The sequence below is a fragment of the Sminthopsis crassicaudata genome, chromosome 5, assembly GCF_048593235.1.
Source record: "Sminthopsis crassicaudata isolate SCR6 chromosome 5, ASM4859323v1, whole genome shotgun sequence".
In the NCBI taxonomy this organism is placed as follows: domain Eukaryota; kingdom Metazoa; phylum Chordata; class Mammalia; order Dasyuromorphia; family Dasyuridae; genus Sminthopsis; species Sminthopsis crassicaudata.
Window position 1 is genome coordinate 3,479,484 of NC_133621.1, and position 27,880 is coordinate 3,507,363.

A 27,880-nucleotide genomic window follows, 5' to 3' on the forward strand; every position below is an offset into this window, starting at 1 on the left:
AGAAAGATGCAGAGACAGAGACAAGCACACGTACAGAGACAGAGGGAGCCAGGGCAGAGGCAGACAGGGGCCGAGGGGGAGCCGGTGGGGGAGGAGCACATAGGGGCCAGCAGCAGGCAGGAAGCTGTTTCTGACTTAGGCCCTGACCAGGGGCTTTGGCCAAGCCAACGCCCAGTCTGTGACTCAGTTTGCTCACACGTCACGCGGCCTGGCAAGAAGCCAAGTTCCTGTTGTCCCCGGGGGCTGTGGGGCCGTTCTCAAAGTGAGCTCTGTTCTCTGCCTTCGGGAGTTTGCGCCGTCGTTGGCAGGAGCATTTCAACTGCATCCACGAGTTTGTCAGAAGTCCCAATCTGCCCCCCTCCCCCACTGCCAGCGGCCCACACCGCAGCTCCCGGACACTCCACTTTCCAGTCCTTGGGCCCGGGCCTGACTCACCGGCACCATCTTGTGGTTTTTAACTCCTCTTTCCTCCTCCTACTTTGGATCAGAGAACGGAAATGAGAGCCTCGATTTAGACCCAGAGAGACCCAGAGAACCCCAGTCCCTCAGAGCCTGTTGGGTGAGGGGCAGGGGTGATTGATCGGATCTGCTCTTTGGGAAAATCACTTCTCAAAGGAGGATGGATTGGGGAGGGGGGAGACCTGAGGCTGGCAGACCCCCCAGCAGCTGCTGCAATAGTCCAGGTCTGCGTCAGGGGAGGGCCGGGGTCAGGGAAGGAAGGAGATGTGTCTGAGACAGGCTGCAGAGGTGAACCAGACACGTCGTGGCAACAGCTGGGATGGAGGGTGAGAGAGAATGAGGAGCCCGGGGAGACTTCCAGGTGCGAATGGGACACGTGACATTGGGAGCACGAGCGCTCTCTACAGTCACAGGGAAGGTTTAGGGAGGAAGACCCAGAGTTCTGTTTGGACATGTTGCATTTGAGCTGGATCTCTGTACATTTTTCCATTCACTTTTGACTTTCTAGTCTGTTGTTATTCTTTCTGTTTCTGTGTTGAAGGTACTACATATGCTGTTTTCTTGGGTCTGTTTACTTCATTCTGTATCAGTTCATCTAAATCTTCCCAAGTTTCTCTATATTCATCGCCCATAATTTCTTACAGCACAATAATATTCATGCCTCCAGATGTGTTTAGCTATTCTCCAGATGACGGGTATTTGCTTCATTTCCAGTTCTTTGCCATAAAAAGTGCTGCTAGAGATGTTTTGGGTGTACATGGGACTTTCTGAGGGTCGACACCCTCTGGTTTGGAGTACGGAGAGCTCAGTCCCATTATTTGCATAATTCCCATAATTGCTTGCCATATTGGGTACCCTCTCCTGGCTCCATCGGTTCCGTTGGGTTTTAACAAGGGTTGGCTGCCTTGGAGGAGACGAGGTCCCTCTCCTTTGGGTCTCTGAGTAAAGCTTGACGACCGCTTGGGCAGCAGTCGGCTATCGCAATAGTCCAGCCATGGACTGGTGGTGGGTGAGGGGACATTCTGGTAGTGATTTCCTTCTGGGCGTGGGATGGAAAAGACGCCCCCCTGAGGTTTTGTGATTCTGTTGCATGCAAAGAGCACATCAATACTTTGCAAATAGCAGGAGGACCATTCATTTATTCAACAAAGATTTATTGGACCATCTATTATACACGAGGCTCGTTTTAAGTACTGGAGATGGAGGATTTTAAGAAGATACAGTCTCTGTTTCCAAGCAGCTTTTAATCTAATGGGCATATAGGGGAGGGTGCAAGGAGGTGGGTCTAGGGGATTGCCAGAGAGGTACACAAAGTACAGGGCAGTGGAGCAAAGGAGGGATGGGGGAGATCTGGAAAGGAGGAATCTCTGGTCAGCTTGGGGTGGGAGTGAGGAGGGAAGGAGCTCGAAGGAGGGACCTCCTGGACTGCACCTTAGAGGAAAGAAGCCTCCACTAGGAAGGGGCGGAGAGAGAACGTGTTCCAGGAGCATGAGGTCAATTGGGTAATCGCGGAGTGAGGAGACGAGGGGCTGGATTTAAGTAGTTCTGACGGGCTGGGATGGGCAGAAGTAATGGGCCAGAAGGGCTGTCCTCAAAAGCGGGTCATGTTAGCTACGGAACCAGCCCTTTTCTGGCTCCCAGTGAGGGCCAAAGGGGTCACTTATTGACTGAAGTCTAAGTATGTGATGGAGGTGGGGGCCAGCTCATGCAGGTCTCTTCACACGGGCCCTGCAGCTGGCTCCGAGCGGGTGAGCAGCAGAGCTTGGCGTCTCAGCAGGGACTGCGTAGAGACCGGGTCATCTGGCCGAGGCTCCCAAGGAGTCAGGCCCTCGGGAGAAGAGTCGCCCTCTCCACTGGACGCGGGGAGCCCAGCCTGAGCCGGAGCAAGATGGGGCCTTCTATATTCCCAGCAAGAGAGCAGAATGGAGGGCGACAATGGAACAGGATACCCCAGTGAACTTTTTACAGCAGGAACTAATCAGTCACAGGGAAAGTGTCTAAAATGGAAGACCAAGGCAATGTTTTCAGTGCCCGTGGATGCGTTCCTGCTCACTGCCTGAGCGCTGCCTCTCTGACCAAGGAGCTCCCCCTTTCCCGTCCCCCACTCCTGTGTTGGAAGTGCCAAAAAATAAAGCCTCCCCCCATTGCCCCCCTCCTTTCCGGAGCAGATGAGCAGCGCTTCCTGGCAGCAATTCTTCCCTGCATTCTGTAGCCATCGGCGTCTGAGCATGACGCTCCGAACTTGCCGGCCGGGGCCTCCTCAGGGCTCTTCAGGGGGCTACCATTCTTTCTTCAAGGGACAGCAGGGAGAAGCCGCCTGGTCTCTGGGACTGTCTGTGGGGAAGAGATAAAGCCAGTGCCTGGCTCTTCGGAGCTCCAGGGGAACCGCCTCCCAGGATTCCTCAGTTCCCCTCTGGGGATGGCACAGGGTCTCTGTGGGGACCAGGGGAAAAGACAGGGCATCAGGAGGGGACGGCTTCCGGGGACTCGGGGGACACCTGGGGCTTGCTGACGGGCCTCGTTAGCATGGCCCTGGGAGATGCTGGGTCTGACCGGGCAGACAAGATGGAGGCTGGGAATGTTCTCTTCAAATGAAACCGTGCAGTACGTGGGGGGGAGTCATTGCAGAGCCTCAGCGCCCGTGTGCAAGGGGGTGTGTGTGCGTGTGCATCCCGGTGCCTGTATGTCTGCATGTATCTGTCTCTGCGTGCATGTGTGTGCATCCATATGTTTGTATGTGTGCACATGTGTGTCCATGCGTATGTGTGTCTCTGCACGTATGTGCATGCACACATGTGTGTGTGTGTGTGTGTGTGTGTAATATAAGCTCACTGGCACCTTTCAGTTCCACGTTCCATGCCAGTGCAACTAGAGAGAGTCTTTGGGGATTCTGGGATTGCTCAGAAGGCCTGGAGAGGGTCTCGTCCCGGAATTTGTTCTACTCATCACCAAACCGGGGTCGGCTTGAAGAGCCTTGTCCGGGATCACCGAGTCACAGGGGACTGAACTCGGTGAGAGTCAGAGCTTCTGCTGTCCCTTGTCCACCCCCCCCCATAGCAGCTTGTGCCCCGATGACAACACAGGGCCAAGAATGCCTTGAACCCTTTGCCCACACTCTGCTCCTGTGGTTTTCCTGCTGGCCGCCCATGGGGCGGGTCCTGAAGATGGCAGGACTCTCAGAGAGAGGGGAGGCCGGGAGCGTCCGGGGCAGGGCTGGCATCTGGTCTGGCCGACCCAGCTTCAGCGGGCAGCATCGACTCAGCTCCTGGCCAGGCCAGAGCCCTGGGAGGGTCACTGAGCGAGGCGGGGGGGAACTGAGGCAGGACTCAGAGAAGAGGTCGTCCTGCTCTCCCGTCGCCTCCCTCTGGGCTCACTTCCTCCAGGAAGCTCGTCGGCTCATCCTGGTGGTTAGGATTTGCTCCCTTGGTGACGGAGGTGATGGGGGGACAATATGCCCACATACAGGGCACATCGACCCCTAAATATAAGGTGGGTCATTGAGGCCGGGGGGACCAAGAGAATCCTTCCGTACCCTCTAAGCTTGAGCTGAGTCTTGAAGGGGGAGGAGGGAGAGATGGAGAACCCTGGAGTAGTGACCATGTCCTTCTCCCTTCCAGCCAGAAATGGGCAGGGTGGAAAGCTATGGCCTGGCCCCCCATACACCTCCTGGGCTGTGGGAGAGGTCACACCTCCTTCCTCCTCTCCCTCCCTCTTTCCCTCTTTCTGTCTCCCTCTCTCTGATTTTCTCTGTTTCTCTCTCTGTGTCTCTGTGTCTCTGTGTCTCTGTGTCTCTCTCTCTGTCTCTCCCTCTCTGTCTCTGTGAGTATCTCTCTCTCTGTCTCTCTCTCTCTCTGTCTCTCTATGTCTCTCTGTCTCTGTCTCTCTCTGTCTCTCTCTCTCTTTCCTCTCTCTGTCTCTCTCTGTCTCTCTCTCTGTCTCTCTCTCTCTCTGTCTCTCTCTCTCTCTGTCTCTCTCTGTCTCTCTCTGTCTCTGTCTCTGTCTCTGTCTCTCTCTCTCTCTGTTTCTCTCTCTCTCTCTCTCTCTCTGTGTCTCTCTCTCTCTGTCTCTCTCTGTCTCTCTCTCTGTCTCTCTCTCTCTCTGTGTCTCTCTCTCTCTGTCTCTCTCTGTCTCTCTCTCTGTCTCTCTCTGGACCCCGGGGCACTTCTGCCGGAAGCAGATCTACTAGGACTGGGCACAGCTGGAGGGAGAGCTGGAACTTGTGCATATTCTGGGAGTGCTCCCCCCCTCTCCCCTCTCCCCTCTCCCCCCCTCCCCCCCCCCCCCCCGCGCCTGAGGGCGGGATTTGTAGACACGCCCAGAAAACAATGGAGAACTCCCTCTTAATATAAAGGAATCCTGAAGAATTTCAATCCACTTAAAGAGTAGGAAGCTCTCTGGACCCCCCCCCCGCCCCCCCCCACTCTCTGACTGAGGAGAGGGAGGGGAGGGAGGGAGGAGACGAAGGCTCGGTGGATGTCGCGGCTGCCGCTGCCTGTGGTTTGCTGGGGGTATCCCCCTGTGGGGGCCACTCTGCCCGCCGGGCTCTTTTCTGCCCCACTTGGCCCTCGCGCCCCCAGACCCCCTGCCGCGGCCGGGTTCCATTCCCTCCGGCCTCGAGGGGATGCCTCATTCCCGGAGGACCCGCTGGAATTCTTCCCAGAAGCCTGTGGGGCCCGAGCTGGAGCCAGCCTGGGGAAAGGCCGGGAGGGGGAGTCCGAGCGGGAGAGCGGTCGGGAGGGGGGAGGGGAGAGAACGATAATGGCCTCGGTCTTCTACATCGGGAGGTGGAGCCCCTGGTGGGACAACGGGGGGCTGTTTGGGAGGCCGCGGCCTTGCAGGTTGAGACCCCAAATGAAAGCCTGGAGACGGAGACTTGGATGGGGGCCACGGGGAGGGATCCGCCTCGCGTCAGGACCTGAGTTCAGGACCTTTTGCGCCGTTGGAAGCTGGAAGGGCTTGAACCTTGCTGGATGCTAGAAGTGACTGGGCGTTTGTTTGGCTTCCACAGTGATGAAAATTACGTCATGGAAACTGAAATTAGGAAACTGAAACCCGCGGGACCTCAAAGAACAATCCAGGGGGGAGGGATCCTCCCTTCCGGAACGGAAGCTCCTTTGGGCGGGGACTGGCCCTGTGAGGGGGCGGAGATTGATGTTGTGTGACTTCTGTAACGTCCAATCAGTGGGGAGCCGGGGGAGGGGCTTGGGCTTCAGGAGAGGAGAGAAAATGCTGCCTTTGGAGTCCCCCAGGGGATCTGGTCACCCGGACGCCCACCCCGGCGGGCGCGGGAACCCAGTCTTTCCTGCCGTGCCCGGGGGGCTGTGTGGGAAGTGTCTGAGCATTTCAAGCCTTGGTGCTGCGGGCTCCAAGAGCCAGCCCAGGATTCCCGGCTGGAGCAGGGGGTGAGTCCTGAAGCTCCCAGCATGCCCAGCTCTTCCTTAGCTCCAGACCATGTGAAAGGCCCACTGGCTACAGGCTTTAGGGGCTGCCACCAGTTCAGTCTCTTGGGTAGAGCAGGAACAGCTCTTTAAAGCTTGCCGACCCCCTGCCCGCCCTCTGTTCGTCCAATGTGGACCAGATGAAAAGGCAGCAGAGAGACCTGCCGCCCTCCGTCTTGGTCGGACCTCTCTGGACAGCTAGACATTGACAAGAGTGTCCAGATGAGGGGGCTCAGGCTCGTGAAGGACCTCAAAGCTGGCTCTTAAGGAATAGCTGCAATGTAAAGATACATTTTTGTGAATACCTTTTTTTTTTCATATTGCCTATTTCCCCTATATTCCTTCCTCATCCTATTCAGAGTGCCATCTCTTTAAAGTTTGTTTTTTTTTAAAGAAAAAGAGAAAAAACAATCAATACATAAAAACATTGACAACATATGTAGTGCTCCACCTCAGGGATCTCCCTCCTCCCCATCTCTGTGTAAAGGAGGGGGGGAGTATCCACCCATTTCTCTTTTTTGGGAGCCATTTATAAATTGGCTTGAGGTGCTCCGATTCTAGGACAGGGCAACCTTCCTGCTCCCCTGGGTGTCTGACCTTGTGCTGCTGAGGGAAGTCCAGGGTGAACTTATTTCTTCCCATAAATGTACTTTCCCTCGACTGAAAATGAACTTCTTGAAGGCAGAGATTGTTTCCTATTTCGTTGGCAATGCCAAAGCCCAGCACAATTCCTGGTACTTCGCTAATGTTGATGGAATTGAATGGCCTGACTCCTGATGGCTTTTGTTGCTGCTGAGGCTCTTCCACTGGACTTTCCTTCCCGCCTTTAATTTCAAGGGCACCCTGCCTCCTGCTTGTCCAATCCCATCTGTCCCTTTAGTAACATGCCCAGCCTCCAGTGACTGCCCCTTTCATCAGGCGGCCTTCTCTTTCTATGGTTCCTGGGGTGCCATACCTACTGCTCCCAGGATCCCTGCTTGGCCGGGCTGAGCACGCCCCCATGAGCTGAATGGAACCCTCCGTATCTGAGCAGATGCTAGGAGGAGTTGCTGTGGCCGCAGCATTTGCTCCCCGGACACTCCGCGCTGGAGAGAGGTCAGGCTGTGCCAGTTTGGTTTGGCTGCTGCTCCAATGCCAGGCAGCTCCTGATGGCCCATACCTCCTCCCAGCCTGTCCAGCCTCCTTATGACCCAATCCTTGGTTTCTCTGGGATGTGACTAAATTGGCTGCTTATTTTGTGGAAACCAAGCTGCCCGTCCAATCTCGTGCAGCAGCTCCCAGGTGGCAATGCAGCCCCCCATAGCACAACATATCCTTTATTTGTCCAGTGTTAATCACCTCTCCTCCCCAGGGTTGGCCATGAACTAAATCCAGGCCTTTGGTCTTTGTCTGCCTGGGCAACATGTCAGCTCAGGTGCTGTGGAAACTGCCAACAATGGGTCCTGGGAAGTCCTTTCCATTTGAAGCATCCCTCCTATTGAGGCCCTGTGTTCCATTCCTGTTCATGCCCTCCTTTTCTAAAGCTGTAAACCTCACGTGCCATCCTTGCATGTATGGCCCAGGCCTAGTTGTGCCTGCTGGGCTAAACACTCATTAAGTGACATGTTTGTGCCCACTGTCACTGCAGATAGAGGTTTGCAAAGGTGCCCTTTGCAGCTCAGTGGGGAAGAACCTGTGAGGGTAATATTCTTAACTTATTTTTAAATAATTAAATAATTATTAAAATGAAAAAAAATTAATTTTAATTTAAAAATTAAATTAAAATTAAAATTATTAAAATCGAACAATTTAATTTTAATACCTGGTTCTTGCCCCCCCACATCCTTCATCTCTCTCTGAATTATTCAAGGTGGTTCCCCTAAGGCACTATTTTGTGGAAATACCTTTTCAATTTCTTCTATCACCACAGTTTAAGAAGCTGGGCACCAGAGCTCAGCTCAAAGGCTGACTAGGTGAGCTTTAAGAGCACCATGGCCCCAGATTTCAGGGTCCACTAATGAGCTTTGACAAGGAAATTCAACCATCATTTAGTACATGTCTGGAGAACTTCATGTATGGCTGTTCCATGATGATTTGTTTTCTGGGTTTGGGGATAATGGATGATGTTCTCTTATTTCCCTAGCCACCAGCTGAGTAAAGCAGGGCTATGTGCTCACTCCTATGCTTTTTAGCATGATATTTGGTAAATTATTTAACTTGAAAACACTACAAGCCAAGACTAAAGTGGAGTAAAAGTTGGTGCAAGGTGAATGCCTTTTTTGTTTGCAGATGATTGTGCATCGATGCTGAGATACAGCAAAGTGTGAGTCTGACTCTCTGCTGCTTGTGCTAATTTTGGCTTAATCAACACCAAGAAAACAGAGTTCTCCACTACGACCACCATCCATCCAAGGAGCCATTTGTTAAAGCAAATGGAAAAAAATATTGAATGCTGTGGATAAACACTTACTTTAGAAATATATACTTTGGGGACGGACAGCTAGATAGTGAGGAGAGCTAGCTCAGTTATTTGGGAAGTTCTGAACTGTGAGAGGAAACTGAGTCACTTCCATTTGAACTGCCTTAGGAAGATTCTGAAGCTCACCTGGCAGAATAAGCTCCCAGACCCCAAGCCCCTTTCTTGAGCTGAAGTTCCCCGCGGTCTCACAGTCAATCTGCGTTGCATTCCAGCTCTGGTGGGCTGGCCATATTGGTTGAATGCCAAACTTACATTTGCCTGAAGGACTCTTACACAGGATTCACACAAGGCAAGCCTGCTTAGAGGTCAGAAAAAGCTATAAAAGGACACTCAAGATTTTGCTGAAGAACTTTGGAGTTAATTGTGAGTCACGGGAGACACTGACAGGACTGCCCAGCATGGTGTGCCTTATCAAAGAAGGCACTGTGCTCTATAAACAAAGCAGAATTGCAGTAGCTGAAAAGCGATGCAATTTGTGCCGTTTGGGAGATATTTCCATCCCAAATGTTCACATGGACTATTTGTGGCTGACCTATGGCAGAATCATCCTAGCTTATATTGATCGGATCAGCTACAGAAGGACACACTGACCTTTGACTCAAACATGGTGATGTCAGTTTGTTTTCTTCAATCATGAAGTGCAACAACCTTGAAATGCTCCTTCTGGTCCAGGACGTGTTAAAGACAGAGATACAAAGAAAAGGTAACAACTATCCCTGTCCTCAAGGAATTCTTATTTTAATTGGGGAGGCAACATGTATATGAATAGGTTTTTGAATAGGAATTGTGTATTTGATCCTGGAAGTGATAAGAAGCCCAGGGAGTTTACTGAATGGGTGGGTAAGGAAGGGGAATGAAATGGTCAGATCTGCAACTTTGGAAAATCACCTTGATAGCCAAATAGAGGATGTGCTAAAGGGGGATCCCCGGGTCAGAGAGACCTACTAGTAGCTATTGCAAAAGTCCAGGTATGAGATGATGGCTTGCACCAAGGTGGGGTACTCTCAGAGGGGAGAAGAGGGCATTTTAAGAGATGTAGGAAGGTCACATTGACAGGCCTTGGTAATACTTTAAATATGGAGAAATAGTCAAGGAGAGTGAAGAGTTGAGGATGACCCCTAGGTTTCAAGCTTGGGTGACTTGGAGTAAGATTTTTTTAAGCTTTTCCCGTACAAAATTCTTTTTTGCCCAAGTGACCATGGGTATATAGATATGTAAAGTACAAATCAAACATTTACTGAGATAATAAATCAGAGTTTTGCAATTCTCACATTCAGTTACAAGACCCCACTTGGGTTTGCAAAACAAATTTAAGAAGCTGGGACTTAGAGGACGGTGATACGGGAGGGTCACAGAGGAGTTAAGAAGAGGGGGGGATTTGAAGGGTTCATAATGAGTTCAGTTGTGGATAGGCGGAACTTTAGATATCTGTAGAGCATCCGAGTTGAAATGGCCTGTGGGCAGGTGGAGATGTAGAATTATAGGTCAGCAGAGAAGTTAGGGAGATAGATCTGAGAATGATTAGCATTGAATCTGTGGAGTCTCATAAAATCATCGAGTGAAATGCTGCAGAGGGAGAACAGAAAGACAGAACTGTGTTGGAAACCCACAATTAGCAGCATAGCCTGGATTAGGATCCACTAAGGAGACCGGCAAGGAGCTGTCAGAGAGGTTGGAGAAGTGGGAGAACGGGTGACCCTAAAGCTGGAGAAGGTGGAGGAGGTGATTCATGGGCAGTGCCAAAGTCAGCCGTGTCCATTTTGTTTCCAGTTCTTTTGTACTATGAAAAATGCTGCTCTAGATAGTTTCATATGTGTGGAAACCTTCTTCTTATCCATAACTTGACTTCCCTGAGGCATAAACTCAATAGTGAAATCTCTGCTTCCAAGGGGAGGGCATTTTAGTCAACTTATTTGCATAATTCTAAATTCATCTCTAAAATGGTTCTATTGATTCACAGCTCTACCCATCAAGCGTTAGGCGTCTATCCTCCCGTAGCCCCTGTCACTGCCTGTCACTTCTTCGTTCTCCATTTCAGGGTTGGAGGCCCTCACTGTCCTTTCCCAAATCTTCCCTTCTTCCCAGATTCCCTGTTACTGCCCAGGCCACTGCCCGGGCCTCGGCTCCTCCTGGCTCTTCCTCTCACTCGCTTCTCCCACTTTTTAACTTGTTGGCGAGGCCTGTGGTTTCACTTTTGCACCGTTTCAACAATAATATAAAATGTATAGATTACATAATAGAATAACGACAGGATAGAATGTCCGTGGCCGAACTCTTCTCTCTGACCCCAGCCCCAGCGCAGGTCCTCACTGCCTCAGCCGTGGGCTTATTATAACAGTGCTCCTGTTGGTCTCCGGGTGTCAGCATCGGTTTTAAATAGGACGTAGGGCAGGTGGAAGCAGACCCCCATCCCCCTCTCCTGCCTAGAGTCTGGCCACGGCTCTGCCTCAGGTCTCCCTTCTTTGACCCATCTCCGCTGTAGCTGCCACGTGCTTCTCTTCACGCCTCCACGTGGTCACGCCATTCTCTTTAATCAGTTCCGGTGCCCCCGGAGCACAAACACGGACTCCTCCGTTATGCCCTTCCGGAGCAGCCTCCGGCTGACCGCTCTAGGACTGTTACCAACGGCTCCCGCTAGGGGGCTCTCTGTCCAGTGTCCCTGGCCCCGCTGACGCTCCTCTCCCATCTCCATGTTCCCCATGGGGCCCAGAAAGCGTCAGCGCGCCCCTTTATCTCCCAGACTTCCCAGCTCGGCGCCGCGTCCCTCCTCTCCCGGGGTGCTCCCCGCCTCCTGAAGGACTCTGCACTTATTGTCTTGGGGAGGGGCAGCGGCACAGAGCGAGCCCGAGAGTCCGGGGAGCTCGCTTCCGCTCATCTCCGTGCTTTCCACAATCCGGCGGAGGGCTGTACGGGGGCGGGAGCTTCTTCCCGGACGTCCGGCCTCAGAGTGACGGCGGAGCCCCGGGGCCGGCCGCTTCCTCCCCTCCCCCTCTCCGCTCCTCTTGTACAGCTCCCCTCCTCTGACTGTAACTGGGCCAGGAGCGCTTCCCCTTTCCCGTCGGTCCCGGCAGTAAGGGACGCACGTGACAGATATTTAAAGATGGGTGGACAAATGGCGAGGCCACATTTTGAGCACACACCGGTCCGTGTCTGTCTCTCCAGGAGTGTCATTTCCGCGAGGTCAGAGCCTGTTTCTTCAGTCCACTTTGTACCTCCGGGGTCACACAGGACCTCGCGCAGAGCCGGAGCTTGTAAATGTTTTTGCAATGGTCTCATCCACTTTGGGAAGCTGCAGTTCTTGGTTTGGACACAAGATGGCGCAGGGCCACAGCGGCTCCGAAGGACTTAGCTTTAAGAATAGGAATTAATGAGGGGGCCGCCAGGTGGCGCCATAGTGGATAGAGCACTGCCAGTCAGAGAGACTCATTTTCCTGAGTTCAAATGTGGCTCCAGTCCCTTCCTAGCCGCCCCCAGCTCAGCCCCTTCCCCCCTCAGCGGCCGAAGCGATCTTAAAGCACCAGTCCGGCTGTGCGTCCCTTCAGTGCTTCCCGACAGCCCAGTGAGACCTCCCAGGCCGCCATCCCTCCCCAGGACGCTCACACCTGCCTCCCCCCTACGAGCTCCAGGACCAGGCCCCGACCTTCCCGCCGTCTCTCTCCCCGCGCTCCCGGATCCGTCCCGTTACTGGGCAGCCCCTCCCCCCCCCTTTCCCACTTCCCCTGGCTCCCCCAGGACTGAGCGCCACCTTGCGCAAGGAGATGTCACTGCCCCCTGACTGAGAGGGAGCCCCGATGGAGCCCCGGAGTCACCCTGTTTGTGTCACTCCCCTCCCCCTTCTCGTTTGTGCATCGGCTTCCTGTGTTCAGGAGACGCTTTAACGTGATCGCCGACCTGCCAGCTAGACCACAGTGCAGAGGAAGGTGAGCAGCGGGGGCCAAAGGGACAGAGGAGCCGGTTCCGGCCAGCTCCGACAGGGGGCGGCTTGGGGAGTGCAAGAGCTGCGTCACGTGATCCCAAATAGTCACGTGGGAGAAGAATCCGCTAGTTCCGCTCGGCCCAGAGGCCGGAAGCACGAGCCGGGCTCTCGCGGGAAGGGCAGGGGCACGTGGTAGAAAGGAACATTTGTGAGCCGCGGGAGCTGTCCGGCGGCCTCCAGCCATCGGCTCGGGGACAGAAACATCTGAATTCCCCCCCCCCCCAGTCATCCTATAGAACGGGTATGGGGGGAGGCTGGTTCTGCGAGGCCCAGGAGGCCGGAGCCTGTACCCGAGGGCGGGTGGGGAGGGAGGCCCTGCGGGCGTCCGGCGGATCTTTCCCACCTCTGGAGACAGCAGAGCGTGGCCGTGCACGGCGGGGCTGGGCCACCACTTCCCTCCTGTTCCCAGTCCCCGGAATGAAACAGACGCAGAGAGAACGTTCATGAAAATGGTCTCCGTGTTTCTATTGGTCAACAAATAGTTATTTACACATCACCCCGAGGAAACGGACGGACGCCCCTACACCTCCCCCCTGGGAATACCTGAAGAAGCTTGGGGCAGCGCGCAGCCGCAGCCCGGGACGGAAACGTGCGCGCGCCACAGAGGAACGGCGCCGGGGAAACCGAGATCGGGTGTAAACCCGCGTGGGCAAAGGGTCTGGGACAGCTGCCCCCGCCTCGAAAGAAATATTCAAGTAAACTTAGGAAGATGAGGGCTTCGGGGTCACACCGGACAGAGGGTTCGGCGGTTTGAGCAGGGCCTAGTTTACGTGGGGTTAGCCCTGGATGGGTCACGGCCCAAGGCTGCGGGCACAGAGGGGGCGGGGTAAGAGTCACGTCACTTCTTGTTAGTTTATCCAAAAGTAGCGAGGGGGGGGGGGGCGGCACAGGAGAGAAACCAGGGACTTGGGAGGAATTACAAAGTACAGCGAGGAAGCCATGGATGAGCGGTCTTCTAACGGGCGGCGAGCGGGCTGGTCATCGGTGGTCGGCCTCCCGACCCTCTCAAGGATCAAAACCCTGGAGCTCGAGCTAGGGAGGGCTGGCCCCGGAGGGAAATCTGGGAGTTCTTGGAACACAGGCCTTGAAGGGCTCCAGGGCCCGCGCGCCTCGAGGCACCCAGACGGTATGCAGTTACCCACTTGTAGCTTTCCATGGCACGTGGCTGCGCCATTCTGAACCTCGGGCTCTGTCCATCCTCCGTGGGCTCCGCGTCTTACCGGAGGGCTTCCGGTGCTCGGGAGCCCTGGTCACGGCACCTTTTGTGGGGACTGGTTTACCTTTTGTAACCCAGGAGAGAGGGGGGATGGAGGAGCTTAAGAACGAGAGAGGACGGAAGGAGTGGAGTTCAGTCATCCTGACACACGGACCGTCCCTGTCTCTCCATCTGTGTGTGTCTGTGCTTGTCTGTCTGTCCATCTGTCTCTGTCTCTGTCTCTTTCTTCCTTCCCTTCAACCATCTGATCTTGTCAAATTCTCCCTGTGCCATCCTTGCTTGAAGCTCATAGGCGCATGGATCCTGAGCCAGAAGGAAATGGAGAGACCATTTACTCTCATCTGACAGAGGAGAAACTGAGGCTCAGGATCTTAAATGACTTTCCCAGAATCATGCAGAAAAACAGCCTCAGAGATGGGAGTAGAACCCGGCTATGCTTGTTGTAGGGAAAGGGGTGAAGCACACAGCGGAAAATGAGGGTTACCTCAAAATCACAACCTGATATGATTGGGAGAAGGGGTGGGGGGAGTAGATAGAGTTGTTGCAAAAACTGAGGACATGGGGAAATGGCTAAAATGGAACCCTTAGATCTTGTTTTTTGCTTGTCTGTCTTCCCAGTGGGACTTAAAGAACTGATCCAAGTCCCGAGTTAGCCCATAGAGACCCCAGTGCCCAAGAGATGAGTGTCAAAACAGAACACGGTGAGCTTACTTGCACATTTCCAAACCCTTGTAATAATGAAAAATAAAGTTGGAAGGTCCTAGTGAGCCACCAATTTCCCATTTTAATGGCCAAATATCCCAAAATCCCAACAGTTTTCACACCCAGCATATCTCATTCTTGTGCTTTGTTAGAAGGAAAAGACAGGGTGCTGACACTTCACTTACAGAATAAAACCTACATTGAACTGGCCTTAGGGACTCAGAATTTGGAGGCCCTGACTCTCCTAAACAGACATTATCCCAGATTGGTTATCAATGTACAAATTACTGGAGATTCACTTGTACACTTTGACCCTCCTACTAGAGTGTTTGTATTGAAACCATTCAACAGGCCCTTAGACTGTTCTGCTGAGGATTAATTTTTAAATTATAAAATTTTATGTATCTGCCTAGTGGCTCTCATTCAAGGTCCTTGGGACCCTCTAGCTGGACTCCCCTCTTCCCATTCTTCCTTTCCTCCTTATCCCAAATCACCAAATGGAGGTGAACCAGGAGGTAGCCTCAGATGAAACACTTGGACGGAGCACTTCATGAGTGAACTCAGGCTCCAAACACAGCGAGGATCTCTTCTAAATAAGAGCACAGAGAGGATCTCTTCTAAATAAGAGTTTGGTAAACTTCCTCTTGTTCAAGATCCAACTAAGTCAAACTCTAGATCATATTCTCTTCTGCTAAGAAACAACCAAATGGAAGTTCTCAGGTAAGAACAAGGCTATGTTGTAAAAAATGAAAACTCTTCCCAGGTCAGTTAGCCCAAACTCACGCTTAGTCCCAGCCCTAGACAAAGGGAATTCACCTTTCTACTGTTCACTATTGATGGCACTTTAGACTTGCTATGGCGCATTCGAGTTTGTAATTTCATCAAATTCTCAAAGCAGAATTTGGCCCCAAGGCTCTGTATGACTTTAAAAAGCCTTCCGAGTTACCACAGAAAGACTCATTTATCATCTTTAATGTCGGTGCTTTTTTACAAGATTCCAATGATTTAAAAAATGGAGCTATATACACAGGATATTGGTCCAAAGAGAGGGCAAACATTTCACCAATGATTATTATTTTGAAAGGAGGAAAAAGGGCTTTAGGCAGGCATTTTAAAAATATAAAAAAAAAATTAAAAAGTTTGTAAGCCATATATACATTCTTATCAAAGCCAGAGTTTTTGGGAAAAAGGCTTATATCTGGACCAATATTTGCAAAACTCATGGCAGGAATTATTAAATAAGATATGAACAAAAACCCTGTCAATTTTACATAGCCGAAAGTGGTAAGAATGATGTATTGAGAGTGTAAATCACAAAATTTTCCTTACCAATCACCTACGGTAATCTTCAGGCATAAGATCAAGAACTGCGGCACAGTAGATAGCATTGGACTGGAGACCAGAAAACCCAGGCTCCCCTGCAGCCTTCTAGTCTTACCAGTTATTTGGCCCTGGACAAGTGATTTTTACTCTTAGAGCCTCAGTTTCCTTATCTATTGCGTGGGAATAATGCTAGTGTTTACTGGATTGTGATGAGGCTCCAATGAGCTGAGGGTCCTGCAGACCTTTAAAGTGCGATATCAATGACAGTTACTATTACTATTATTATTAGTGTTCAGTTCACCAGAACTACGGATTGCCCTTGGTGTATTGTGGAAAAATGAAATTGTTTTAAAACTGCCAGAGTCCAAACTGAAGATCATTTTGGAAGCCTCTCTGAGAGTACACTTTGAGGATCACCGCTTTGGAGAATAACAGCACTTTATTTTTGCCTGCCTTTCTGATAAATAAAGCTGTGGATTTCTGTTTTTAGCTTTTTTTCACCCTTTCTTCTGAGAAATAAAATAAAAAAAAATCAGAGTTTTATAAGCCCTTAAAGTGACTGACAGAGTGAGAATAAAATAAATAGTTAACATATTCTATTGATAACATTTGTTGATGTAAGTAGAGATCACTTTACTGGAGGGACAAGGGAACCAGGCTCAGTTTCAGTCTTGGTCAAATACTCTGAATGTACACTAGGGGGAGATCAACTGTAAGAAGTGGAAATGCCTTGCTCCCCAGAGCACCCATGCATCCTGCACTATGGTTGTGTGGTTTTCTTGAGGATGGAATGGATTGCCTTATTGTTCACAAAAGAAATGACTTTTCAGCTGAAATTAGCGGATCCATTTTTGAGTGGTACCATTTCATAAGTGTCCCACACTGCCTCCCTTGTCCCAGCCCAGAGATGGTCAGTCCTACCAAGCCCTGCCTTTGTGCATTGCCCAGTCAGTTATAAGTCAGAATGGAGCATGAGGGAACGATTACTTGTTGCTTAAGGAGGCAAACACTTCACGAACACATCGTAGAAGAGAGGTGGTAGAGTAGAGCAAGAAGAAAAGAAGCATGGGGGGTGCACACAGGAAGACCAGCTGGGAAAAACCCAACCATCAGGCTAGTTATTGAGGCCCTGACAGAGTGAATATGCAGCATCTGCTTTTATGGAAGCATTATCTGGGTCACTATGATGAAAACACCCCTCAAACGGGACCAAAAAAGGATAAAACGTGAGACATTGAAGCTTCCAGCAGCCAAATGTCAGAGAAGAGAAACTGAAGAATGAAAATCACCAAGTAATTCAAAATTCCAAATCTTTTAGTTCAGAAAATGATGCAAATGTTCCTTCAGATTCCAGCTCATTCAAAATGAAGAGGGCTGCCACTTTTTCTTTTCTTTTTCCTTTTTTTTTAAACAAAGATAACAATATAAAAAATCTAGTCTTAAACAGCCTTCAACATACACTTAGAAAGCAGCCAAAGGGAACTCCATCTGCAGAGGTAAGCTGGGGAAACTCGACATCGAAATCCCCATTATGTTCTTAATTGTTGAATGGTCACCAGGATGGACTTGAGTTGGGTGTGCTGGCTCCACCTTGTTGCTGCCCCAAAGGAGTTCCACTCTCTTCAGGGTGCATTAGCTCCCTGGCCAAGGTCTCTATGATACTCCTAGCTCCAGGCGCCATCATCCTTTATGAAAAGAGGCCATTCTGACAGAGCGTCATCCAGTGCATATCATGCTGCACTAATATAGTGCAAAAATGTGCCTTCCAGAGAGAGGGAGAGAGAAAAGAGAGAGAAGGAGAGAGAGAGCAATAATGCAGGCAGTAAGTGCAAGAGTTGGCAAAAGTAGAAACCTATTGTGTCAACTGAAGAGAATCCATTTTCCAGAAATGAGTCATTCAAAAAAGCGAACTTTGAAGACACCATCTTTTCAGATACCTGAATGTGCATGGCTGGCTGGCGCGGACACTTGGGAGCAGGACAAGATTGAAGTCTTCAGACTGAATCTATACCTCCTGAAATGAGGGCCAACAAATGTTGCTATCAACTGCCAAGTTGTTTGGCTTTCGCAATAGGTTGATCCACTCGGTTCATAGTTTACACTTTGCCAGCATTGAGTGGCTTGTTACAAAAGATATAACAGAGTAATAGAATGATTCAATAGAATTGCTATACAGGTTCTTATTCTCAAATATAGCATGTGGTAGAGTGCTTGGTAGAAACTCTTCATGCTAACAGGTTACAATAGGTTGATGAACACTGAAGATCAAGCTTGGCATCAGGGGCCATCCTGACAACAGGACCCAGGTGGCAGTTTTTGCAGAAAGAGATGACAGAAATCACTCAGAATCCATTTTGTTCAATTAGTCCATCTGCCAGAATTATCCACGTGGATAGTTTTGTTTGAAGTACTAACACTGCAAGCGTTCCCACCGGCAATGAGAATTCTACTCTTCTGTTCTAGGATGCATTTTCAAGAAAAGCTCAAAATGCATGTTTATCCACACACAAGTTGAACACTCTCAGGACCTCTGGACACCAATTTTAAAGGCAGGAGGCAGAAGCTGGTCAGCGTCATTTGCAATGAAACTTCACATATCTGCATCACCATCATAAGCCAAGGTCAAAGGTTTCAGACGGTTGTTCTGCCTTCTCTGGGGTTTCTTTGGCTTTTTGCTAGAACAAGACAGAAAAATGAAAACACTTTAAGAGAAATCTGATCAGCCAATTACCAGGAACATAAGTTCAGGGGACAAACTGTGCTTTACAGTCCAATAGTCTGCCTATTACATATAGCTATTTACTGAAACAGAACCTTTGGTCTAACTGTGACTTCTCCCCAAGCAATTAAAGGAGACAACAAAAGTGATATTCTTTTCTACCGATGGGGAGAGTAGTCTTTCTCTCACCCCCCATATTATCCACAACCCCCTGTGTGCCCTTCCACATTCATAAAAATGGCTTGAGCAGCTCTGGAATCAGATTCTTCCTTCCTATATGATGTAAACCCAATATTTCCATTATAAACTCATGTTTAAAGGGTGGAATTCTGGATATATACTAAATTACAGGGACATTTTCCAGAGTATTTGGGTCAAGATTTTCATTTTACACATGGAGAAACTGGGACTTAGAGAGAAGTGACTTGGTCAATGTCACAAAAATAGAAAGTGGCACAGCCAGAATTTGAACTCAGATCTTTCGATTATTTGTAATAAAAAGTTTTATGCAAAGAAAACTTCCCTATTAGAGACATCTCCAAAGAGAACAGGTTTCCCCAGGAGATTTTCTTTTTCCCCAAACCCTTAAACAAAATTTGGATGACCTTTTGTTGGGAATGTCATAGAGAGGTTTCCTGCTGGCCTATCGATTGGTCTCGAGGATTACAAATGCCTTTTCTACTCTAAGACTATGATTCTTTGGCTTGGAATCTAGCACAAATTTCTGATTTTGCAGCTGAAGAGAGCCTTTGAATCCACTGCCTTATAAATGAAATAGAGAAATGCAACAAGAGAATTCAGGAGACAGTTTAATGAGTAGACCAAGCCAAGAAGAACTGGTTTCAAATTCTTTCTCCAATACTTCTTACCACTGTGCCTATGGACAAGTCATTTAAAATCCCTGAGCCTCAGTTTCCTTATCTGTAAAATTGGGTTAATATTTATCACCTTTGGATGCTCTAGGGCCCCTTAAAAATGTTTAAATGCTCCCTAAGTGCCCACTGTTTTTATTTTGACTATCATAGGTCATGGAGAGTTCACATGTATCTTCAACATGAGCCAAGGATATTTTGAAATGTATATAGAAGTCAGAATTATGAACCTTTTTATTATTCATGGCCACTGCCAAGTAAGCATTAAACTGACTGAGTAATCTTGAGTCTGTCTCCTGGCCAGCTCCCATGTTCCCCCCACTCCAGAAGAGAAAGGTTTTCCATTCACTGAGAGGGCAAGAGATTCAGACACTCACCAGGCTAGATAGATCATAGACACAACAAAGATGAGTAACACAAAAGCCCCCGCCGCCACGCCGTACACCCAAGTCTTCAGTCGTCCGTCTAAAGGAAGGATGTTAGTTATTAGTTTCTATTAGTCTGAACATGACGAGCTTGAGCTGGACTCAGGAGGGGCCAGCCATCTTTATAACTAAAAAGAGTTTGTCATCAGGCCATAGGTGAGGATTAATGGGAGGCCACTATTATGAAGTTAGAGGGAGGGAGCTTCGTTAGGAAAAATCTAATCAGGTTGTCCCTCCTTTAGGCTTGGGTTTCGAGTAGTACTGTCCAAGGTCCTGAAATCCCTTTCTACTCAAGAGTCAATGGTGAAGTTTTGCTCTGTGTGAAAGCTATGGAATCTTTCAATGGATCACAGAATCCTTAAGTAGAAGAATGGAAAATCCACCATCTCCAGAAATCTCTCGAGTTTGGACCAGGTAGCTGGACATGCAACTGCCATGTTAATCATTTCAATCTCTGGCTATATTTTTGGTCAGTGAGATGAGATCCTGGCCACATCAATAGTGCTCTTCAGATATAAATCTGCTTTAAGCATGTACGCTTCCTACCAATACTTTAAAAAAACTCCTTAAGGTTGATTGACTTCTATCCTTGTTAAACAAATACTTTTTAAAAATTACTTTCTGTCAGTGGACCTTGTGAGATTTCCTGCAATGGCCTAAAAGAAAAGGAAAAACTTACATTTCCAGCATTTTCTCATGCTTTTTGGTGATATCAAATGGTGATTTCCATTTTCTAAATCTTATATTATACATACATTCTAAATGAGCATTAGGTATTATTTATGGAACCCCTATTTATTATACTGAATGAAAAATGAGTCCCAAAAGTAGTTAAGAAGGGGTTTAACCTTGTTCTGCCAAAGGATGGAGCCACTAGCAAAGAAATTGCAACATACTGAACTTAATTTCAAGAAAATTTTTTGTAACAATGAAAGTGATCCAAAAGTGGAGTGGGCTACTTGGAGAGACTACCCCCCCCCCCATGCCAAGAGCTTCAAGTGGAGGCTGGCTAGTTTTTTGATGGGAATGTTATAATGGGGATGCCTTTCAGATAGAGATTTGAATAGATGAACTCTGAAGTCTCTCCTAAATCTTAAATTCAGACATGACTTGGGAAATTTCTGACTTGGAGTCATCCTTATCATAAGTTTTCGGCATGTTCAATGGAGACCACTTATGATGACCATATGCCTGCATCTGGAAAATTTTGAGATGAGTTTATTTGCCAAATATGTCAAATTTTGGTCCTGCACTTCTTTATAAGGCTTCATAGATTTCTTCTTCTTGTCTATAATTTTAAAATGTCAGTGGGGGATGTATATGTCTTAGGCAGGCTTATTTACTAACAATATATTAGATATTTGGATGAAATCCAAGGCTAGTCAGAGAGAGCTGGGGGAGGATCAGCTTTGGATTTCATTTGCCATTAAGTGATGCTGTCCACATTCAATTATAAGAAAAATTATTTGAGCTTGGGGCAAAAAATAGTCATTTTGCTGGTTAACTTCTGCACTATCACTCTTCCTTGACAGCTATAATCACTTGTCTTCTCAGCCAAGAGATCAAAGTGGTATCATGCCATTTTTCTGAAGCCCTGTCATTCTTCCCCACATTAGCCCCCATGAGAGTGAATCACTTCAGAGAAAACAAACCTCAAATTGAGAGTAATGGAGAATGCCAATATTTCCTTCTTTGTTTTGTGTTAAATGGACTCTTTTGGATACTAGGTCAAGAAAGCAAATCTCTGGTTAGCGTTTGTTGGTCCCCATGTTTTTAACTGCTGAATGATCCAGAGTTTCTGAAGATGAAGCAGGTGGTCAGCTTTTTCTAGGATGTCATATTTCCAATTTAGAACTTAATCAAAGCTCATGTCAATTTTCTATTAAGTTATATCTTAGACTCAAAAATAATAAAAATTATTTAAGTAAAAATTAAAAGAAATTGGAGAACATTTTGATGGATTGTCCAAACAAGTGGTTCTTAGCTGTGCAAACATTTATTTTATCTCTTATCATCTTACCTCTTCTGGGGACTTGCAGAGGGATCCTGGCATTATATTTTCTATTGGGTCTTTGCTGACCAAATCTCCTATCCATTGGTCCCACTAAATCCTTGTTCTGGAATCCAAGAGTCTACCTAATTTCAGTGTTACCTCTGTGCTCAAACTTACTTGGAGGGAATGAGGGGGTAGAAAGGTAGAAGAGTGAGCACAATTTGATTTGGTTCCTGGGCCCTCACTTGAACAGTTGGCAGATGGGTTACTTGAGGGGATTTCTTCTGGCCCGTGTTAATAGTAGATTAGATTACTCCTGTCCCCAAGGGAGTCACATTTTTGGTAAGCATTGGGAGGCAACATGGGCTATGGGAATAGGAGAAGGATGGGACTTTACAAGGTCACAATGAATGAGGGTTCAGGCATGGAAGCAACTTCTGGCTCTGATGCTGATACTAAGAACATGTTTTGAGTTTCCAGTTATTGTACTTTGTTCACTGCTGCCTTGGTGAAGTGTTCTGAAAATACCTTAGTCTGATAACCTGGTGTGGCTTCTCTTACCAATCAGTATTTCTTCCCTTCTCTGCATCTTTGATTAGGAATCCCTCCTACTGTTAAATAATAGCTTAACATGACAAATAGGTCAAAGAATAAGGCCTGAAGGAAAAATCATTTTAAACCTCTCAGAAAACATTTGCAGGGAAAGGTTTAAGAGAAAGTTTTCTGTAAGGACCATGTCAAAAATCAGCTAATGCATATGAAATGATGGCTACCTCGTAGGAAACACCCAGTCCTCAGGAAACCATCTATGCACACTCTGCCCAACTGTTTCTACATCCATGTCTGTCTATGTCAATTTTTCTCTTTTGTTTCTCTATATGTCTGTCTCTATCTCTTAGAGAACTTAACATTGGAAGGGACCTACAAGATCATTTTGTCTAATTCCCTCAGGTCCTAGCTGTGGGCCAGAGGTGTGACATGGTCCTACAGGCAGTAACTGGGAGACATGGGATTGCAATCTTGGTCCTGGACTCTGGAGGCAGAGTTCTGCTTTGCTGCCAATGCCTTGTCACTTCACCTGGCCCAAATGGTTGCAGAAACCAGGTCCGTCCCCGTCCTGATGGGTTACCGGAGGGCTGTGTGGGGTGCACGGCTCGGCTCGTTTTCACGTCTCCATTTTTGTCCTCGACGGTGGGGATGACCACCACGGGAATGAGGGTGCATTGCTCCAGCGTCCCATCAGAAGACATCACTTCTGTGTAGCCTTCTTCACAACCACAGGTTCGAGTCTGCAGGGGAACAGGGAGATTTATACTGCCTGCCCAGATGGGGAGGACAACGAGCAAAAGTTTGGTGAAGAGATTGTCTTTTCGTTCATTGTCTACTCTTATTGGGTCAAAGCTTTGAAGATACATGCAAGGCTTTGGACAGATTAGTGACTGGACTCCTGCTGGAGAATGTGACATTTGGCCAGAGTGTGAGAGCCCATGGGATGTCACTATAAGAAGTGGAAGGAAAACCTTGCAGATACAAATCAGGCTGTTTTCATGCCTCGGTCTAGCTGTTAAAAAAGAAAGAATCAGGGTTTGTGAGACAGGCTCTGATGGGGATGTGGAAAAGAAAGATGGAGACAGAGTCAAGGTGGGAGTTGGCTCGTCTGCTCCAGGGGATGGCACTCACCTCGCTGCAGTAGGAATGAGGTTGGCTGCAGGGAGGGTTACATGACCTGTCAGCATCAGGCTGGTGCATCACCAGGCAGCCTCCTGTAAAACACAAAATCCTCTTATGACACATGGCGGCTCATGCCCAGAGCTAACAAGGGCTGCAGCCTTCAGCACACTTACTCGTCACTGACTGAGATGATCTGCAAGCTCAGAGCCCCTCATGCTTGAGGGAGGTGGAGAAAGACACTTGGTCTTGAGGAAGCAAATTAGCATCTGCTCCATAACTATCCAGACTAGCTCTCCCGAGGATCTTGGGACCAGCCTGAGTCCTTGGTCTTAGTGAAGGACTAATGAGGAGAGACTCAGGAGGATCTTGGGACCAGCCTGAGTCCTTGGTCTGAGTGAAGGAGTGATGAGGAGAGACTCAGGAGGATGGTCAAACATGGAGTCATTTTATTCTAAATTCTTTTGCCCTTACATACTCTAACGCCCTTATATAACCAAAACAGCAGTGCGCATGTGATAACTATATACTGCGCATGCACCACACAAACAACTAGTATGTAGATTGGCTCTTTGCCACCTGCTGGCCCTCTGCCTCAATCACCACACAGATTGTCACGGCCCCTTGACTTCTCAGGAAGGTCGAGAGCCCTTAGGCGAGAGGGGAGCGGAACCAGACATTGTCAGCAGGTTCCCTCTGGGCTGAAGGGTCTTGTCCCTCACCAGAGTCCCCCCCGCCACTATCTGTAGCTCTCTACACACAGCCACTGGTACATGAGAGCTATAGTGAAGACAGAGTGTGGGTGAGGTAATCCCATCACTAATCGAAACTTGGGCATATGTGACCCTCTAGTCAGAAAACATCAGCAATGTCTCTGGTTGTTCATGGTGTGAGGGTTCCTGGACATCTGACTCTCATGACTGGCACTTACACCTGCACTTTGCTCTTAGAATGGCTCTGTGATGTTCTCCTCCCTTCTGCCTCATAGAATCCCTTACTTGTCTCAAAGTCCAGCTGGGAGGTCAACTCCTACAGGAAGCCTGTCTGGATTCTTGCGTGGTTACCACTATTTTCCCTGTGAAATTGCTTTCTAGTTATTACCTTCTTATTAACCTACACACGATTTTCTATCAATAGAACGCAAGCTTCTTAACAGGGAATGTTGTTTTTTTATGTGTGTGTCCCCAGCTCCAACTTCCATTTCTTCTTTGAACTTCCTGACACTTCATCACTGGGAACTGAACTAGATTGAATTAAATCTCACTGACAGGGATCCAGTCTGGAAACATGCAAATCACAGAGCATCCACGGCACAAGCCAAGGCTGCTCCCAAGTGAGGATCTTTTTCATGATGTCAGCGCACAGTGGGAACATCATGATACTTATTTAGGCAGGAAAATAAGCAGAGCAGGAGTCAGAGGGGCAGATGTATAAGCAGGAAAAATATAGCAAGAAGGTGGTGTCCCTGCCTTGGAATACCTGGAGATTTTCAACCTTGTCCTTAATTCCTCTAGCCCAGAATGCTCCGGTCCTTGGGGATGCCCTTTTCAGAGTTCTGAACAGGTGGAGCTTGTGATGAGAACAGATGCCATAGAGTAATTACATTGATGAGTTGGCTATGCTAAAGAGTCTTCTCCCCGTGATGTCTGGATTTTAGCACTATGATGTTGGAAAAAAGAATTCCATTTGTCTTCTCTCCTCCCCTTTCCTCCCCCCGGCAACCACCGAGACCTTCTCCATGAGATTACCTTCCACTTAGTCTGCCTGTAACTTGGATGTAACTAGTTTTCTTTTTATAGGTGGTGTCCTCCATTTGATTACGAACTTTAGGATAGAGACTATTTTTTTGCCTTTCTTTGTGACCTCAATGCTTGGCACAGAGCCTAACATATAGTGACCGATAGCTTAGTGACTGATGACAAACTGATTATCAATAATGACAATATTTTCCAGTTGTTCTGAAACCTGGTTCTGGACCCCTCTTCCCAGCAGCCTGAGAGTCCAAGTGCTCAGAGTGATGAATTTCATCATGGTTAGAAGTCACTCATCTGTGAGGTTAAATATTCATTAGCGTTTTTAAGTCCAAATGCAAAACAAAAATGATACTTCCAAGGGCTTACAAGAATCACCATCTAGAAAAACTAGGAGTTAGGAGGCCTGTGTTTGTCCATTTAATATATTAAATGGAGTTCTTTCTAGAAGATAGATGAAGAAGTTGGCTGAATATTGAAGCTCAAATGGAAGCTGGTACCCAGTATGGTAGAAGCCATTGTGCCCAGTGTAGATGGAAGCCACTTTGCCCAGTGTAGATGGAAGCCATAAGCTCAAATGGAAGCTGGTACCCGGTGTAGGTAGAAGCCATTGTGCCCAGTGTAGATGGAAGCCACTTTGCCCAGTGTAGCTGGAAGCCAATATGCCCAGGTTTTTGTGGGTTATTTCTATTGATGTGAACACTGACCATTTTATCACAGAGAACTCTTCTGGGGAACCCTGCCAAGCCCTTTCCTGACTCCATTTTGAGGGCAGTGTTACTTAATTATACGTTCACTTGGCTCGACATCACTGGGCTGTGGGCAGCTACTGATGAGTCAAGTTATGACTGAGCAGGTACAGAGCATCAACAATCACCATTCTTTTTATATATGTGCATTATGTACGTAGCTAATTAATCCTCATAGAATCTGGAAAGAGCACAAGATGTGGACTGACAATTTAATCCATGATACATTCAGAAAAGAGAAAGGGAACTCTCTTTATTCCCAATCTCAGTCATGTAGCTGTCTATATTTTGGGATTGTGTACTCCATCATGATTAGAACAAAACCTACAGAGAGAACAAGTCCGCAGGATCTGGCCCATCTTTGGAAAAAATGGCCTTACTACCCAATAGCATGGGCTGAGAGGCCACTCATTCTGCTCTGAAGATTTAAAATAGGACCCTTAACCATTTCTTCTCTAAGGCTCTGGTCTGGTCAAGTTGAGGAGACAGGAAAACTCCTCTCCATCCTTCTGATCCCCTGTGGCAAGGAGGGCAAACTTTCACTAGGACCGGCACACTGAGGAAGCCAGGGTTTTGCTGGAAGACCCCATATCTTTGCCTCCTTCATTATGGGGTACGGAGCCCTGAGCCTCCTCACTTCTCATTGAAAACCCTCTGTCCATTTATGAAACAATTATGAAAGAAAAAAGCCTATGACCTCTAGGAAATGAAATTGTTTGTATGCTGCAGAGGGGATTAGTGAGATTACTTTTCTCCCCAGTCATCTATCATTGTACTGGGATGCAGAGATTCTTGTCAGCTGGAGTCCTCGAGTTCTGGGGAGCCTGGAGAACTCTGGGGCTAGGCTGCCAGACGGGACAAACTGCTCTCTCATATGCTTCCTGAATGTCTGAGGAAAGAAGTCATCTGAACATGTTCTCCATTAAAACCCTCCCATTTATTCTTCTAACTATCTCTATGGGACGTGTAGTAGATAAAGGGCCAGCCTCTGAAGCAGGAAGACCTAGCATTTCCAGACCCCCTTTTGCTTAATTGTGACCAATTGTGTTCACTTCTCTGAACTTCAGTCAACTCTAAGGCTATAAAAGGGACGAGGCAGCTGCCCCTGGTATCATGAAAGGCAGCATCTCCCCCAGGAACTATACCAGTGAAATCACAGGTCCAGGGCAAAAGTTCTGTAAACTTTAAAAATATATAATATCACTTTCTTTTTTCTTCTGCTGAGGCAATTGGGATTAAGTGACTTGCCCAGGGTCACACAGCTACGAAGTGTAGGAGACCAGATTTGAACTCAGGTCCTCCTGACATTAGGGCTGGCACTCTATCCACGGCACCATCTAGCTGCCCCAATATCACTTTCTAAAAAAAGAACTTAAAGTAGAATTGCATTTTAATTAACTAATCAATTAAATTATAACTTGGCATATGTATAAAGCATAGAAGGGAGAACAGAATCGTGGATGTGAGGGAGATGATGTGCCACAAAAGAAACCAGCCTGGACACTCCGACCCATGGGTTTCCTTTCTTGTGTTTTGGTTGGGCTCCCTCCATGCATTCCATATGGAAGAAGAAAGCCTAGGACCTGGGAGGCTGCTTTCTAGTAGAACAAAAGGAAGGGAGAGCTTTACCTGTTACATTTAGGCCGTCCGATCTTTGACACCAGACTGTTCGGGAGGATCCCTTCCACGCACTGGCCATCCACTTGTATTCGTAGCACTGACCATCTGGGAAAACAAAATCAAGGAGTCACTCAACAAGAATGTATTGTCACCTGCCACGTCAGGCCCTGTGTCAACAAGGGGAAAAGTCCCTGTCTTCAGGAAGCTGACACTCACCTGGGAGGATAGTGAGGTATACAGAAAAGAATACACATCAGTGAATCACTCAGCCTTTATTAAGCATCTATTCTATGTTTGGTATTGTGCTAAGTACTGGGCATTCACACCAAAAAAGCACTGCTACCAATAAAAATGACAAGAGTTCCTCAAGCTATGGCTACATCCTAGACAGATAATCAGTCATCAATCGATCAACAAACATTCATGAAATATCTGCCGCATAGCAGGGACTGTACTAAGTGTTGGGGATAAAAATAAAGAAAAAAACTATCTTTGTCTCCAGAAAACTGGC

The 27,880-nt window shown here is 48.1% G+C and overlaps 1 protein-coding gene and 1 long non-coding RNA gene across 2 annotated transcripts in view; one reads left to right on the forward strand and one right to left on the reverse strand.

Moving 5' to 3' along the window:
• Window positions 1-5,653: 5,653 nt before the first annotated feature.
• The window catches only part of LOC141544445 (uncharacterized), a 44,690-nt gene continuing 22,463 nt past the window's right edge, over window positions 5,654-27,880 (forward strand). The window contains exons 1-2 of the long non-coding RNA XR_012482605.1: window positions 5,654-5,861; window positions 8,166-9,058. This is a non-coding gene — a long non-coding RNA (uncharacterized LOC141544445). The remainder of the gene's footprint in view (window positions 5,862-8,165; window positions 9,059-27,880) is intronic.
• Window positions 16,965-27,880, reverse strand: part of THSD7A (thrombospondin type 1 domain containing 7A) — a 308,918-nt gene continuing 298,002 nt past the window's right edge. The window contains 5 exon segments of the mRNA XM_074270637.1: window positions 16,965-18,247; window positions 19,541-19,628; window positions 22,660-22,870; window positions 23,262-23,344; window positions 27,379-27,474. Of these exon segments, the coding sequence (XP_074126738.1) occupies window positions 18,163-18,247; window positions 19,541-19,628; window positions 22,660-22,870; window positions 23,262-23,344; window positions 27,379-27,474 (563 nt within the window). The 3' untranslated portion in view covers window positions 16,965-18,162.